The sequence below is a fragment of the Mytilus trossulus genome, chromosome 14, assembly GCF_036588685.1.
Source record: "Mytilus trossulus isolate FHL-02 chromosome 14, PNRI_Mtr1.1.1.hap1, whole genome shotgun sequence".
Classification (NCBI taxonomy): domain Eukaryota; kingdom Metazoa; phylum Mollusca; class Bivalvia; order Mytilida; family Mytilidae; genus Mytilus; species Mytilus trossulus.
In genome coordinates, this window is record NC_086386.1 from 9,624,276 (window position 1) to 9,640,678 (window position 16,403).

General features: G+C 34.0%; 1 protein-coding gene across 1 annotated transcript in view; it reads right to left on the minus strand.

The window, feature by feature from the left end:
• The window catches only part of LOC134696567 (ubiquitin carboxyl-terminal hydrolase-like), a 96,230-nt gene that overhangs the window by 39,241 nt on the left and 40,586 nt on the right, over positions 1-16,403 (minus strand). Inside the window, exon 4 of the mRNA XM_063558422.1 lies at positions 12,561-12,643. Coding sequence (XP_063414492.1) covers positions 12,561-12,643 — 83 coding nt within the window. The remainder of the gene's footprint in view (positions 1-12,560; positions 12,644-16,403) is intronic.

Genomic DNA, 16,403 nt, shown 5'->3' on the forward strand with positions numbered 1-16,403 from the left:
AAGGATGATCTTTTCAGATGTGGTTATTTAATAGGGAAAACAATAAAATGAACAATTCGTCGGCAATTTAAAAGATTTATAAGTATTTAAAACTTTTTAGCGAACGCTTGTTCGTAAAACTTGTTGTTTCGTTTTACTCGCATGGTTAAATGTACGTACTTTAGTTTTCTGTAATTTAGTTTCTGAGCAATGGTTTGACATGTTAATCTACCGTTTTCATTCCGTTTCCTGTCTTTTGACGGCTACAACTGCCCTTATTCCCCATACACTAAACATAAGCGAAAACGCGCACTTATCTGGGAATTAATTCGGGCCGGTGACGGTCTCGTGCAGTATTTGATAATGTCATAGAAACTCATAGACCAGTTCAATCCGGTCTATCAGTTTTTCCTGTATAAACATCTGTATAGCAGATGTATCCTGTATTTGAATCTGCAAGTGCCCATATCTTGATTCCCCATTTAGTTGGTTTGGCTGGCATATATTGTTTGAATTTGACCCTTCCTTTGAAGGGTATCATACATTCGTCTATAGAGACCTGGCGTGAAGGGACGAATTCTCTTTTCATGGATGTGTTGAACATATTCAAGATATTTCTAATTTTATAAAGTACATCATATGATGATTGACCTGGTTGTTGTGCATTATGATTGTTACTAAAATGAAGATACCTCATGATTTGCATAAATCTATTCCTTGGCATTGTTTTTCCGAATATTGGAGATTCCATGCAGGGATCAGTTGACCAGTATAGTTTGGTTTCTGGTTTAACATCAATTCCCATCAGAAAGCAAAGACCAAATATAAATCAATTGCTTTCAAAAAGCAATTGTAAACGGTCTTTCCCCCTTTGAAACATAGATTGATTGGGGGGGGGGGGGGGGGGGGGGGGGGGGTTGTTTTGTTTGTTTGTTTGTTTGTTTGTTTGTTTCTGTAAGGGGTCTAGTATTGTGTTACCGGAGAAGTTTCATGTTTAGTTTGGAAAGTTTTTATTTTATTTTAGGTCCAGCGCGCGCACCAGATTGAGGAGACACCACGTGACGCGTGTTTATATTAAGAAAAACTTAGTCTTTTTATTTCTCTTTAGGTCGGGACGTTGGACAGACAACATCTATAGAGATGGAATGTACACAATGTAATTTCTTTGGTCATTATAGGAAATTGACATTTTGATCACAGTTCACCAGCAGTGCATGATTTGGATTTAATTGATCCGATGTAACTTTAAAACACGTTTAAGGATTATTTTCTTAAAATGTATATTTTTCAGCACCAGTTTGTAACAGATAAGTTTTTCAATCCAGGAGCGGACATTTTTATTGTAGGATTTCATTGAGAATTACGGACGTAGCAAGCGATTTTTACGGCATTGCCATTCTTTTTCTCTAGGAAAAGTCTTGAGAGATATCGGCACCACGTTGTTTTATGAACCTTAAGTACATGTATGCCCTGCTGACTGTAAATTTTGGGATCGATTGGACTTGTAGTTTCAGAGTTTAAGTGATAACAAGGAGGTGGATTTTTTTTTCAGAAGAGATGTAAGAACAATAATATAAATCAATTGCTTTCAAAAAGCAATTGTAAACGGTCTTTCCCCCTTTGAAACATAGATTGATTTGGGGGGGGGGGGGGGGGGGGGGGGGGGGGGGGTGTTTGTTTGTTTTGTTTGTTTGTTTCTGTAAGGGGTCTAGTATTGTGTTACCGGAGAAGTTTCATGTTTAGTTTGGAAAGTTTTTATTTCATTTTAGGTCCAGCGCGCGCGCCAGATTGAGGAGACACCACGTGACGCGTGTTTATATTAAGAAAAACTTAGTCTTTTTATTTCTCTTTAGGTCGGGACGTTGGACAGACAACATCTATAGAGATGGAATGTACACAATGTAATTTCTTTGGTCATTATAGGAAATTGACATTTTGATCACAGTTCACCAGCAGTGCATGATTTGGATTTAATTGATCCGGTGCAACTTTAAAACACGTTTAAGGATTATTTTCTTAAAATGTATATTTTTCAGCACCAGTTTGTAACAGATAAGTTTTTCAATCCAGGAGCGGACATTTTTATTGTAGGATTTCATTGAGAATTACGGACCTAGCAAGCGATTTTTACGGCATTGCCATTCTTTTTCTCTAGGAAAAGTCTTGAGAGATATCGGCACCACGTTGTTTTATGAACCTTAAGTACATGTATGCCCTGCTGACTGTAAATTTTGGGATCGATTGGACTTGTAGTTTCAGAGTTTAAGTGATAACATGGAGGTGGATTTTTTTTTCAGAAGAGATGTAAGAACAATATTAAAGTTCAATTCTTCTTGAATAATTGATAGGTCTTTCCTTCCATTTTCTTTTAATTATACTGTCATAAATAAAAATATCATATCTATTGATTGATAAATTTATTGATTAGTTGGTTGGTTGATTGGTTTATTAGTTAAACACTTGATATGGAGTCTCTTGAAACAGGCGGAAAAAAGAGACCTTGGATTCCGTATTAAACACATGAAACGGAAACATGCATTAATTAATGAAATGGATTGATTGATTGGTTGGTTAAACACATTGGTTGGTTAAACATGTTGGTTAAACACGTTGATTGGTTAAACACGTTGGAAAGGGTCAATTAAATCAGAAAAAAGAGACCTTGGATCCCGTATTAAACACATGAGACGGAACATGCATTGATTGATTGGTTGGTTGGTTGGTTAAACACGTTGGTTGGTTAGTTAAACACGTTGGTTAAACATGTTGGTTAAACACGTTTGTTAAACACGTTGGTTAAACACGTTGGTTGGATAGGCTCAATTAAAACAAGCGAGAAAAAAACCTTGGATCCCGTATGAAACACATGAAACGTGACATGCATTGATTGGTTGGTTGGTTAAACACATTGGTTGGTTAGTTAAACACGTTGGTTAAACATGTTGATTAAACACGTTGGTTAAACACGTTGGTTGGATAGGCTCAATTAAAACAAGCGAATAAAACCTTGGATCCCGTATGAAACACATGAAACGTGACATGCATTGATTGATTGGTTGGTTGGTTAAACACATTGGTTGGTTAGTTAAACACGTTGGTTAAACATGTTGATTAAACACGTTGGTTAAACACGTTGATTGGTTAAACACGTTGGAAAAGGTCAATTAAAACAAGCAAAAAAAACCAACCTTGGATCCCGTATGAAACACATGAAACGTGACATGCATTGATTGATTGGTTGGTTGGTTAAACACATTGGTTGGTTAGTTAAACACGTTGGTTAAACATGTTGATTAAACACGTTGGTTAAACACGTTGATTGGTTAAACACATTGGAAAAGGTCAATTAAAACAAGCAAAAAAAAACCAACCTTGGATCCCGTATGAAACACATGAAACGTGACATGCATTGATTGATTGGTTGGTTGGTTGGTTAAACACATTGGTTGGTTAGTTAAACACGTTGGTTAAACATGTTGATTAAACACGTTGGTCAAACACGTTGGTTAAACACGTTGATTGGTTAAACACGTTGGAAAAGGTCAATTAAAACAAGCAAAAAAAAACAACCTTGGATCCCGTATGAAACACATGAAACGTGACATGCATTGATTGATTGGTTGGTTGGTTGGTTAAACACGTTGGTTGGTTAGTTAAACACGTTGGTTAAACATGTTGGTTAAACACGTTAGTTAAACACGTTGGTTGGATAGGCTCAATTAAAACAAGCGAAAAAAAAAACTTGGATCCCGTATGAAACACATGAAACGTGACATGCATTGATTGATTGGTTGGTTGGTTAAACACGTTGGTTGGTTAGTTAAACACATTGGTTTAACATGTTGGTTAAACACGTTGGTTAAACACGTTGGAAAAGGTCAATTAAAACAAGCAAAAAAAACAACCTTGGATCCCGTATGAAACACATGAAACGTGACATGCATTGATTGATTGGTTGATTGGTTGGTTAAACACGTTGGTTGGTTAGTTAAACACGTTGGTTAAACATGTTGGTTAAACACGTTGGTTAAACACGTTGGTTGGATAGGCTCAATTAAAACAAGCAAAAAAAACAACCTTGGATCCCGTATGAAACACATGAAACGTGACATGCATTGATTGATTGGTTGGTTGGTTAAACACATTGGTTGGTTAGTTGAACACGTTGGTTAAACATGTTGATTAAACACGTTGGTTAAACACGTTGATTGGTTAAACACGTTGGGAAAGGTCAATTAAAACAAGCAAAAAAAAACAACCTTGGATCCCGTATGAAACACATGAAACGTGACATGCATTGATTGATTGGTTGGTTGGTTAAACACGTTGGTTGGTTAGTTAAACACGTTGGTTAAACATGTTGGTTAAACACGTTGGTTAAACACGTTGGTTGGATAGGCTCAATTAAAACAAGCGAAAAAAAGATACCTTGGATCCCGTATTAAACACATGAAACGGAAACTTGCTTTGATTGATTGATTGATTGATTGATTAATTGATTGATTGATTGATTGATTGGAATTCAAACACACATAAAACTGTTCAAATAGTGCCAAAAACACATAATTTGATGACCTTGACCTTTGACCTTGTGACCTTCGTCAAGGTCATTGCTCCACAAGGTCATTGCAAAAGACCATATTGGTCAAGGACCTTTTGTTAAAGAGTTTTGCCTAAAAATGTCTTTTTCAAAACCATCAATGGGAGTTATGTCCCTTACATGATGGTAAAATCAGTATAGTCATAATGTAATAAAGTTGCCCCTTGAAGTACCAATCATTTTTCACTGCTTAATTTTTCTGTATCTATAACCGTTCAATAGTTATAGGGAAATGAAAAACTTTTGAAAATCTAAAATATGACCTTGACCTTTGACCTTGACCTATATTTTCTAGTTTTGGTCCAATGAACTCAAATCTGAAGACCCGCAGTCTTTATGACTTACGGTTCATGAGATTTATATGCATATCGAAAATTTAAATATTCAAGGGGAAATAACTCCTATAATAGGTCACTGGATCGCTTCGGTTAAAGTTATTTGAAGTTGTAACTTTTGGCAAGGAACATTTTAAAAAAAACCATTTGCCGCTAAGTCATATAGTTTATGAGGAGTAGCGATAACAGTGTTTTTTGTAATTGGGGAGATAACTCCTATAAAGTAATTAGTACACTTCGGTGCCCCTAATACAAGATAGCTTTTATTAACCTGATACTTGGTACCAAAGATCATTTTGATATCTTGCGTACTTTTATCACCGATTAACTTTGAAAAACGGCGGAAGAAAAAGAATAATAAATATAAATCAATTGCTTTCAAAAAGCAATTGTAAACGGTCTTTCCCCCTTTGAAACATAGATTGATTGAGGGGGGGGTGTGTTTGTTTGTTTTGTTTGTTTGTTTGTTTGTTTGTTTGTTTGTTTGTTTGTTTGTGTAAGGAGTCTATAGTATTGTTACCGGAGAAGTTTCATGTTTAGTTTGGAAAGTTTTTATTTTATTTTAGGTCCAGCGCGCGCGCCAGATTGAGGAGACACCACGTGACTTGGGTTTATATTAAGAAAAACTTAAAAGTCTTTTTATTTCTCTTTAGGTCGGGACGTTGGACAGACAACATCTATAGAGATGGAATGTACACAATGTAATTTCTTTTGTCATTGTAGGAAATTGACATTTTGATCACAGTTCACCAGCAGTGCATGATTTGGATTTAATTGATCCGGTGTAACTTTAAAACACATTTAAGGATTATTTTCTTAAAATGTACATTTTTCAGCAACAGTTTGTAACAGATAAGTTTTTCAATCCAGGAGCGGACATTTTTATTGTAGGATTTCACTGAGATTTACGGACCTAGCAAGCGATTTTCACAGCATTGCCATTTATTTTCTCTAGGGAAAGTCTTGAGAGATATCGGCACCAAGTTGTTTTATGAACCTTTAGTCCATGTATGTCCTGCTGACTGTAAATTTTGGGATCGATTGGACTTGTAGTTTCAGTGTTGAAGTGATAACAAGGAGGTGGATTTTTTTTTCAGAAGAGATGTAAGAACAATAATATAAATCAATTGCTTTCAAAAAGCAATTGTAAACGGTCTTTCCCCCTTTGAAACATAGATTGATTAGGGGGGGGGGGGGTGTTTGTTTGTTTTGTTTGTTTGTTTTGTTTGTTTGTTTGTTTGTTTTGTTTGTTTGTTTGTTTGTTTCTGTAAGGGGTCTAGTATTGTGTTACCGGAGAAGTTTCATGTTTAGTTTGGAAAGTTTTTATTTTATTTTAGGTCCAGCGCGCGCGCCAGATTGAGGAGACACCACGTGACGCGTGTTTATATTAAGAAAAACTTAGTCTTTTTATTTCTCTTTAGGTCGGGACGTTGGACAGACAACATCTATAGAGATTGAATGTACACAATGTAATTTCTTTGGTCATTATAGGAAATTGACATTTTGATCACAGTTCACCAGCAGTGCATGATTTGGATTTAATTGATCCGGTGTAACTTTAAAACACGTTTAAGGATTATTTTCTTAAAATGTATATTTTTCAGCACCAGTTTGTAACAGATAAGTTTTTCAATCCAGGAGCGGACATTTTTATTGTAGGATTTCATTGAGAATTACGGACCTAGCAAGCGATTTTTACGGCATTGCCATTCTTTTTCTCTAGGAAAAGTCTTGAGAGATATCGGCACCACGTTGTTTTATGAACCTTTAGTACATGTATGCCCTGCTGACTGTAAATTTTGGGATCGATTGGACTTGTAGTTTCAGAGTTTAAGTGATAACAAGGAGGTGGAATTTTTTTTTCAGAAGAGATGTAAGAACAATATTAAAGTTCAATTCTTCTTGAATAATTGATAGGTCTTTCCTTCCATTTTCTTTTAATTATACTGTCATAAATAAAAATATCATATATATTGATTGATTAATTTATTGATTAGTTGGTTGATTGGTTTATTAATTAAACACTTGATATAGGGTCTCTTGAAACAAGCAGAAAAAAAGAGACCTTGGATTCCGTATTAAACACATGAAACGGAAACTTGCATTAATTAATGGAATTGATTGATTGATTGATTGGTTGGTTGGTTAAACACATTGTGTGGTTAAACACATTGGCTAAACACGTGGTATAGGGTTAATTTAAACAAGCGAAAAAAAAGAGACATTAGATTCCGTATTAAACACATGAAACAGAAACATGCATTGGTTGTTTGATTGGTTGGTTGGTTAAACAAGTTGGTTTGGTTAAACATGTTGGTTAAACACGTTGGTTAGTTAAACACGTTGGTTAGTTAAACACATTGGATAGGCTCCATTACAACAAGGGAAGAAAAAAAAGAGACCTTGGATCCCGTATGAAACAGATGAAACGGAAACAGGCATTGATTGATTGATTGATTGATTGATTGATTGGTTGGTTAAACACGTTGGTTGGTTAAACACGTTGGTTAAGCATGTTGGTTGGTTAAACACGTTGATTGGTTAAACACCTTGATAGGCTCAATTAAAACAAGCGAAAAAAAAACTTGGATCCCGTATGAAACACATGAAACATAAACATGCATTGATTGATTGATTGATTGATTGGTTGGTTGGTTGGTTGGTTGGTTAAACACGTTGTTTGGTTAGTTAATCACGTTGGTTAAACATGTTGGTTCAACATGTTGGTTAAACATGTCGGTTAAATACGTTGGTTGAATTGGCTTAATTAAAACAAGCGAGAAAAAAAACACCTTGGATCCCGTATGAAACACATGAAACGGAAACATGCATTGATTGATTGGTTAGTTGGTTGGTTAAACACGTTGGTTGGTTAGTTAAACACGTTGGTTAAACATGTTGGTTTAACACGTTGGTTAAACACGTTGGTTAAACACGTTGATTGGATAGGCTCAATTAAAACAAGCAAAAAAAACCACCTTGGATCCCGTATGAAACACATGAAACGGAAACATGCATTGATTGATTGGTTGGTTAAACACGTTGGTTGCTTAGTTAAACACGTTGGTTAAACATGTTGGTTTAACACGTTGGTTAAACACGTTGGTTGGATAGGCTCAATTAAAACAAGCGAAAAAAAAAACTTGGATCCCGTATGAAACACATGAAACGGAAACATGCATTGATTGATTGATTGGTTGGTTAAACACGTTGGTTGGTTAGTTAAACACGTTGGTTAAACACGTTAGTTAAACACGTTGGTTTAACACGTTGGGTAAACACGTTGGTTAAACACGTTGGTTGGATAGGCTGAATTAAAACAAGTGGGAAAAAAACCTTGGATCCCGTATGAAACACATGAAACGGAAACATGCATTGATTGATTGGTTAGTTAAACACGTTGGTTAAACATGTTGGTTTAACACGTTGGTGAAACATGTTGGTTAAACAAGTTGGTTAAACACGTTGGTTGGATAGGCTGAATTAAAACAAGCGAAAAAAAAACAACATTGGATCCCGTATGAAACACATGAAACGGAAACATGCATTGATTGATTGGTTGGTTGGTTGGTTGGTTGTTTAAACACGTTGGTTAAACATGTTGGTTAAACACGTTGGTTAAACACGTTGGTTAAACACGTTGGTTAAACACGTTGGAAAGTGTCAATTAAAACAAGCGAAAAAAAGAGACCTTGGATCCCGTATTAAACACATGAAACGGAAACTTGTTTTGATTGATTGATTGATTGATTGATTAATTGATTGATTAATTGATTGATTGATTGATTGATTGATTTGTTGGAATTCAAACGCACATAAAACTGTTTAAATAGTGCCAAAAACACATAATTTGATGACCTTGACCTTTGACCTTGTGACCTTCGTCAAGGTCATTGCAAAAGACCGTATGGGTCAAGGACCTTTTGTTTAAAAGTTTTGCCTAAAAATGGCTTTTTAAAAACCATCAATGGGAGTTATCTCCCTTACATGATGTTAAAATCAATATAGTCATAATGTAAAAAGGTTGCCCCTTGAAGTACCAATCATTTTTCACTGCTTAAATTTTCTGTATCTATAACCGTTCAATAGTTATAAGGAAATGAAAAACTTTTGAAAATCTAAAATGTGACCTTGACCTTTGACCTTGACCTATATTTTCAAGTTTTGGTCCAATGAACTCAAATCTGAAGACCCGCAGTCTTTACAACATACGGTTCATGAGATTTATATACATACTGAAAATTGAAATATTCAAGGGGAAATAACTCCTATAATAAGTCACCGGATCGCTTCGGTTTAAATGATTTGAACTTGTATCATTTGGCAAGGAACATTTAAAAAAAAACCATTTGCCGCTAAGTCTTATAGTTCGTGAGTTATAGCGATAACAGTGTTTTTTGTAATTGGGGAGATAACTCCTATAAGGTAAAAAGTACACTTCGGTGCCCTTAATACAAGATAGCTTTTATTACCCCGATACTTGATACCAAAGATCATTTTGATATCTTGCGTACTTTTATCACCGATTAACTTTGAAAAACGGCGGAAGAAAAAGAATAATAATAAACAAACGAAATACAGTAAGGTCTTTCCATTTAAGAAAGGAAAGACCTTAATAAACAAACGAAATACAGTAAGGTCTTTCCATTTAAGAAAGGAAAGACCTTAATGAAAGCTTTTATTTCTGTTAGACTTGGTTTTGACCAGGCAGATTTATTACCATCTGGGTTTTCAGTGATTTGTTGATTGGCATATCTTTCAGTTTCATTAATTATATGTTCAAATAATATGTCATTCAAAAACAATTTGAAGAAATCAATTGGACCCTTATCAGCAGCTAAAATAGTAGCTGGGCCGGTTGCCCTTCCATCTGGACCTCTAGGTTGAAATAAATGAGGTAAACCCCTTTCATATATATCAAAATTGTGATGCCAGTTGTTTCCAACATTGTCTATATCTGGGACTACTTGGTCATTGATATTATAAATAGGAATGGTATCATCGATAGGTTCTGTTTCTGAGTCCTCGGACTCGTTCCCTGAAGAATTGAATTCAAAATCATCACCTATTCCTTGATCTATTAATAATTGCTCGTACCATTGAGCAGCCTGCTGAATTTCATCGGCTTCAAAACCGAAGAATTCCTCGTCTGAAGAATCGGACATTTCAATTTTATTATTTGTTTACAGACGACATATTAGAATCACATGATATATCACATGTATTAAGAAGGGAACCCCGAGTTTTAATTGGATGATATAAGGTCAGAGTTAAAAATAAAATGAAATGCGAATACACATTCCAACGTTCAATGCAAGTAATTGCGAAAACAGTTGTTGAGTATTTATTTATTAGAAAATTTTGAAGAACAACTAATTTTCTATGTGACATATACTCGGTTTGCCTCTTTTTATAACACATACGCGTGTTATTAGCTATCATTTGTGAAAATATAAAATCGTAATAATATGCAAATGAGTTCCAAGAATCCTCGACCACCAGGAAAACACGTGTTAGATGGAACATCGACACATGTTTTTAATTTGGACTCTGATTAACCTTCAAGACAGGATGTTTTTTTTCACACTTTATTTTACGTTTCAAACGATTTATTAAAAAAATAAAATCGTATATAAATGAGTTCATAGCTTCGAAAAAATACACATTATTTTTACCGCAAGCACATGACATCTCACATGACATTACGACCGTAAGAAACGGAATCCCCGTTTTTATTGGTCAACTGAAGGCCAACTTTAAAGGTCAATATATTTATATAATCATTTGAAAAACAAAACAAAAATGGAGACTTGCATGCGGTCTCATTTTTGGACTAAATAAATGTGTCATGGCCATTTACAGAAATAAATAAAGAAGTAACGAAGCAGCAATAAGGTTAGCGCAACCGAATCTGAAAACGACAACTTTCAACAAAATATTGGATTATATTACCCCTGCATATCCGCATTGATATGCAAATGATCGCAAATGAGGTCACGGAATTGACATTTACAATTTTCACCGGAGAAGGCCTCTTTCAAAACGTAAAACATTGAAATAAACAGCTGTTGAACACATGTTGCACCACGGAGGACGCCATTAATTTCTTCCCTTTAAGAATGACGTTTCAAAACAGTATTTTTCTTATTTTAAACAGTACGATTACACTGAACAAAGCATAAAAACAAATTTCAAAATACGTTCAATGACTACGTCCATTTTCCCTTGCATGCGCCCCGCCATTTCGTTATGAAACTGATCTAAAAAAATACCGAGAAATTATGCCTCAAAGCATCGTTGGGCCAACGTCAAGCGATGCGTTGAAGCAACGTCGGGCCAACGTTAGGCGATGCCTCAAAGCAACGTCGGGGATGAAAGGGTTAAGTACTGAGTAACTGTTACAGATAACAGGAATCCCAATTTCAAATAAACAGTTAACAACATTGCAAATTTTAACAAAACAGATTACAGACAGTGGGTCGGAAACAGTTAACAGTTTTTAAAATTAATCAGTCAAATAACTGTTTAAAACAAATTTAAACCTTGAAAAGGACATAAAACAGTTTAACATAAAAAGGTACCCCCTCCCACCTTAGATATTTGAACTTAATCATACAGTTGAAAACAAGTTGCAATACAGTAAATTTGTCAACACAAGCAAGTTGCCGTACCCTAGACTTTATTTTTTATGGTCTATATTCTTTAAAATACATCTTTTTGACAACAAATTTTAGTAAACATGATGCCACACTATAATAATCTAAAAACGTGTCTGGAAAAATAGTGAAAAACATTTCAATATCTTGAGAATGGGACGACAGAGGACGATAGATCTCGAAATTTTCCAGTACTAAGTGGCAAGTTTTGGAGTATTAAACAAAATCTTGTATTAATTTTGTACTTATAATAATTAAAAAGAATTATATATCAGAAAATCATTTCTAAAGCGGCACCCTCATCAAATGAGTGGAAATGCTTCAAATTGAATGAATTCTTAACTTGTTTACTTTTTTTTCTATTTCTCTCCGCTTCGTTAGTACCCAATTTCCGGTGCCGATGATACACAGTGAGTAAGGTACAGCTATAATTACTCAAATTACTCTGATCTTCTGGAAATTTGACTGAAGTCCATGTTTAAAAAAATATTCATTTTATATTTACATTGTATCATAGATAATTTCAATTGATATTTATAGTGTGTATTTTTTTATGTTGTGATGTTCCACTATTGTTTTAGATAAGGGCAAACTTTAGTACCTATTAAAACATTTAATTGTATGCACCAGTTCTAAATCAGGAATCTGAACTACTTTAGTTATCGTTTGTTGTTGTGGTTTATAAGTGTTTCTTATTCTTTCATATAGATTAGACCACTGGTTTTTCCGTTTTAATGGATTTTCACATGTCATTTTTGGGTCCCTTTATAGAATTGCTGTTAAGTGTGAGCCTATGATCCGTGTTGAAAACCAAACTGGTTTACTTTATAAGTTGTGACTTGGATGGAGAGTTGTCTCATTGGCACTCATACCACATTTCATATCTAAATAATCTATTTAAAAATAGGTTTATCATTTTAGTTCAATTTTCTAAATCTATCGATAAACAGAGAACACTTTCCACTCTTGATTATAATTTAACTATACAACCTTGTCTTTTTCAAGAAATGCTGCTCTTTCTTCAGGAGATAGTTTCAAACAACCTTCTATAAACTTGCCAAAGTGTTTCCCATCTGAAAGATAAAACAGGTGATAAATAAACTCATCATAGATACCAGGATTAAAATTTTTATATTAACGCCAGACGCACGTTTCGTCCTCAGAAGACTCATCAGTGACGCTCCAATAAAAAAATGTTAAAAGGCAAAAAAGAGCGAAGTTGAAGAGCATTTAGAACCAAAAATTTCTTAAAGTTTTGCCAAATACAGCTAAGGTAATCTATTCCTGAGGTAGAAAAGCCTTAGTATTTCAAAAATTCAAACTTTTGTTAACAGTTAATTTATAAATTTGAACATATCAATGATAACTCAAGTCAACATAGAACTGCTGACTACTGTTAATAAAGGACTTTTTTAAGCAAAAGATACATTTCAATGGCCCAGTCACAAACAGAAGGTATTATTGTATTCCCTTTTCAGTCTATGTGTCATTCCACACATTTTACAAAAGTAAGAGTTAGAAATATTTATCAAATTTCATGAAACTTGTATATAATACTCGTCAGCTGAAGAAAGTTCCATTTTCTGCAGATTGCCATAAATTTCAGATTTCAAAATTCTGTCAGATTAAAAGCTTTTTTTCACAGGTCATCCACACATTCAAGTATTCTTAGATTATTTTTACTTTAAACTGAAAACTGTTGTTAGGATTGGTAAAATTCAAGATTCCTTTCAATCTTAAAATTTTAAAAATCTGTGTATATAACAAAACTTCCCTGGTGATTTGAATATTGTCATACTTTTAAATTTTAAGTTTTGAGTGCAACAAGCATGTTTATTGTTAAATCCTATACCTTCTTATCAATTTTTAAATTTCAATTTTGACACTGAAATTTAAAGATCCACTTGTGTTTTTTATCTTAAAATGATTTGCGAGTTCAAAAATATATATAGTAGAGGGAATTTCCAACTGATAAGAATCCTCCATCTTTATTATATTGGAGAAAAGAAAGAAAATACTGGTAATTAACTTTTGATTTATAATTTCAGTGAGTACTAAAAATTATTCAGCATATCTTAAAGTAAAAACAAAAAAGTTATATTATGTATACATGTATAGTACTTCAAATCACTTGTTTACATTTAATAAGAATCTATAATGTAGCAAGTATTTCTCATGATCCTGATTCTATGTCGAAATCAACAATGGACACTCACCAAAAATGATCAATTAGAATCAAGTGCATGCTTTCATATAAGCATTAAAAGCTCCTTCAAAAATTGTCAGCCATTTATCATTAATAAAGAGTTGAATTGTTATAGCATGGACATATTATCTACATGGTTTTGTAGATTTTAACAGGCTAAGGTAAAATGCTAAATAAACTTGACAGTAAGACACAGATATATGTCCTGTATTTTGTAATTTTGATAGTATACTGAAATTGTGATATTTAAACATGTCAACTATTCCAACTATTTAAGGTCAATGAACCATAACTAGTTACCTTTTACCTATCCTAAATAATAACTATGAATAAGGGGGACGGTCAAATAATCTCAATGGAAAGATCAGCCAATGCTGATATGAACAACTACCTACCATAAATTAAGGATCTATCACTAGCTGTTCACCAATAAACTGACCTAATCACAAACAAGTATATTGTTGGCACTGCCACTGAAACAGCATGCATAAGTCTTGCTTTTAAGACTGATTGAAACAAGACAAATAAACGGCTGCGCTTTAGCGCATGATACGCCTGTTGCTCTTTTAACTGTTTCATTAATATATTCACCAAAGTTTCACCAAAGTTGCATAAAATCCCCCTTTTTTAAGTATAAAAAATCATTACTTAAGAAAACGTTAAATCTAAAATTTATAAAAATGGAAAGGGAGCTTATGTCAAAAGATATAAACAATTTATCAAAGTTGCATAAAATTTTGTGAAAGTGTTTGTTATTGCCCAAAAATTGGAAAATCCCCCGTTTTTTAAGCATAAAAATTCATAACACGGAAATGTAAAATCTGAAATTTATAAAAATTGAAAGGGAGCTTACATCAATAGATATAAACAATTCACCAGTTTCATGGACATTGGTGAAAGTCTTTTGGAGTTATTGTCTGAAGTGTTAAAAATCCCCCTTTTTTTAATGAATAAAGCCCCCATAAATCCAAAACTTAAAATCTGAAATTAAAAAAAAACAAAAGGGAGCTTATGTCAATAGATATAAACAATTCACTTAAGTTTCATGGAAATTGGTGAAAGTGTTTTTGAGTTATTGTCCGAAGTGTGGACGACGGACCCCCTTTTTTTTATGAATAAAGCCCCATAAATCCAAAACTTAAAATCTGAAATTAAAAAAAAATGAAAGGGAGCCTACGTCAAAGATATAAACAATTCACTTAAGTTTCATGGAAATTGGTGAAATGTTTTTGAGTTATTGTCCGAAGTGTGGACGACGGTCAGACAGACGGACGGATGGACAACGGCATACCATAATACGTCCCGTCTTAAAGATGACAGGGGTATAAAAACTGAGTAATATTTTTCAAAACTGAAGTAACTAAGGAAAATCTAATATGAAAATAACCAGAGGTTAACATTTACTAAAAATATAGTAAGTCAAAAGTGAGCTTAAAAGAAGTAACACAAAGTCATTTAAATAAATGACAATTCTATGATACAATTTCAAGAAAAATAAATGACTAAAAACTTTAACTTCGTTTTTGTATAATGGACAGAGAAGATCAGCGACCTTATTTTGTAGTTGGATCAGTGTTTATGGAGATTGTTACACCACTGTTCAGACAGAAGGTGGTTAATGACTACACAACTAAAGGGTTTGGATCTATCCAGGCTTTCATCAACAGTCAATCAGTAATACACATCTTGTTCCATCTTAGACATAGAAACACACATTGCTGTCAGGACCAAGTACACTGTTACAAAAGTCCAGCCCTTCCTGTGAACTACAGCCAATGGGACCTCTTGTACACAGAAAATCCAGGACCAGGGCCTCATAACTGTCACTGTAAGTTTACAGCCAATCAAATCAATCTGGATGACCTTGATATCACCTTGGCAAGTTTGACACTGCTGAACTGTTGTAACCTGGGACTACAAGAGGAAAATATTGTACAAAAATTGAGACATACCGCTACATTGACAACAACACTTAAGTAAACTGCATCTTTTATTGTCGACATGTTTTGCCGATTAGATTGGCTTCATCAGGACAATTTAAGTATACAAAATTAGAACCCCTGAAGTACAAAAAAAGGGTATCAGGTATGTGACGTCATAATTGTCCATTGTTGACGTTGTTATGGGATACTCTATATCATTATGTAATGTTGACAAGAAAATGAATCAAACATAGTACAATGCAAATGAAGTTACTAAATTTAGAGTTAATCTATAATTTTTCTAACTTTAAACTGCTTGTAAACTGTTATGATTGTAAGTGTATAAATAAAATGTCTTTTTAAATAGAAATATAAATTTGTGTAACATGAATGTAAGTACAATGTCAGTGTACAGTTTTATAAAGTTTCTTCCTAATTTGGACAACACTTATAGGGCACACCCCTACCACTTTGACTGGGTTCCCTTTGGCCGGAGGTACTACTTCCAATCACGTCGGAAATGCTGTAAAGTGGTTTAATGTCACAAAATTTCTTGGCAATGGTGGTGGAAAGGATTTATGTTCTTTGTATCTAACTTCTTATAACTTTAATTTCGTGCAGGTTTTAAATAGTACTGGAAATCTATCTCGGCTGCTTTGTGTCATCTCCATTTACTTTTAAAAGATCCTTTTTAAGGTTTCACAC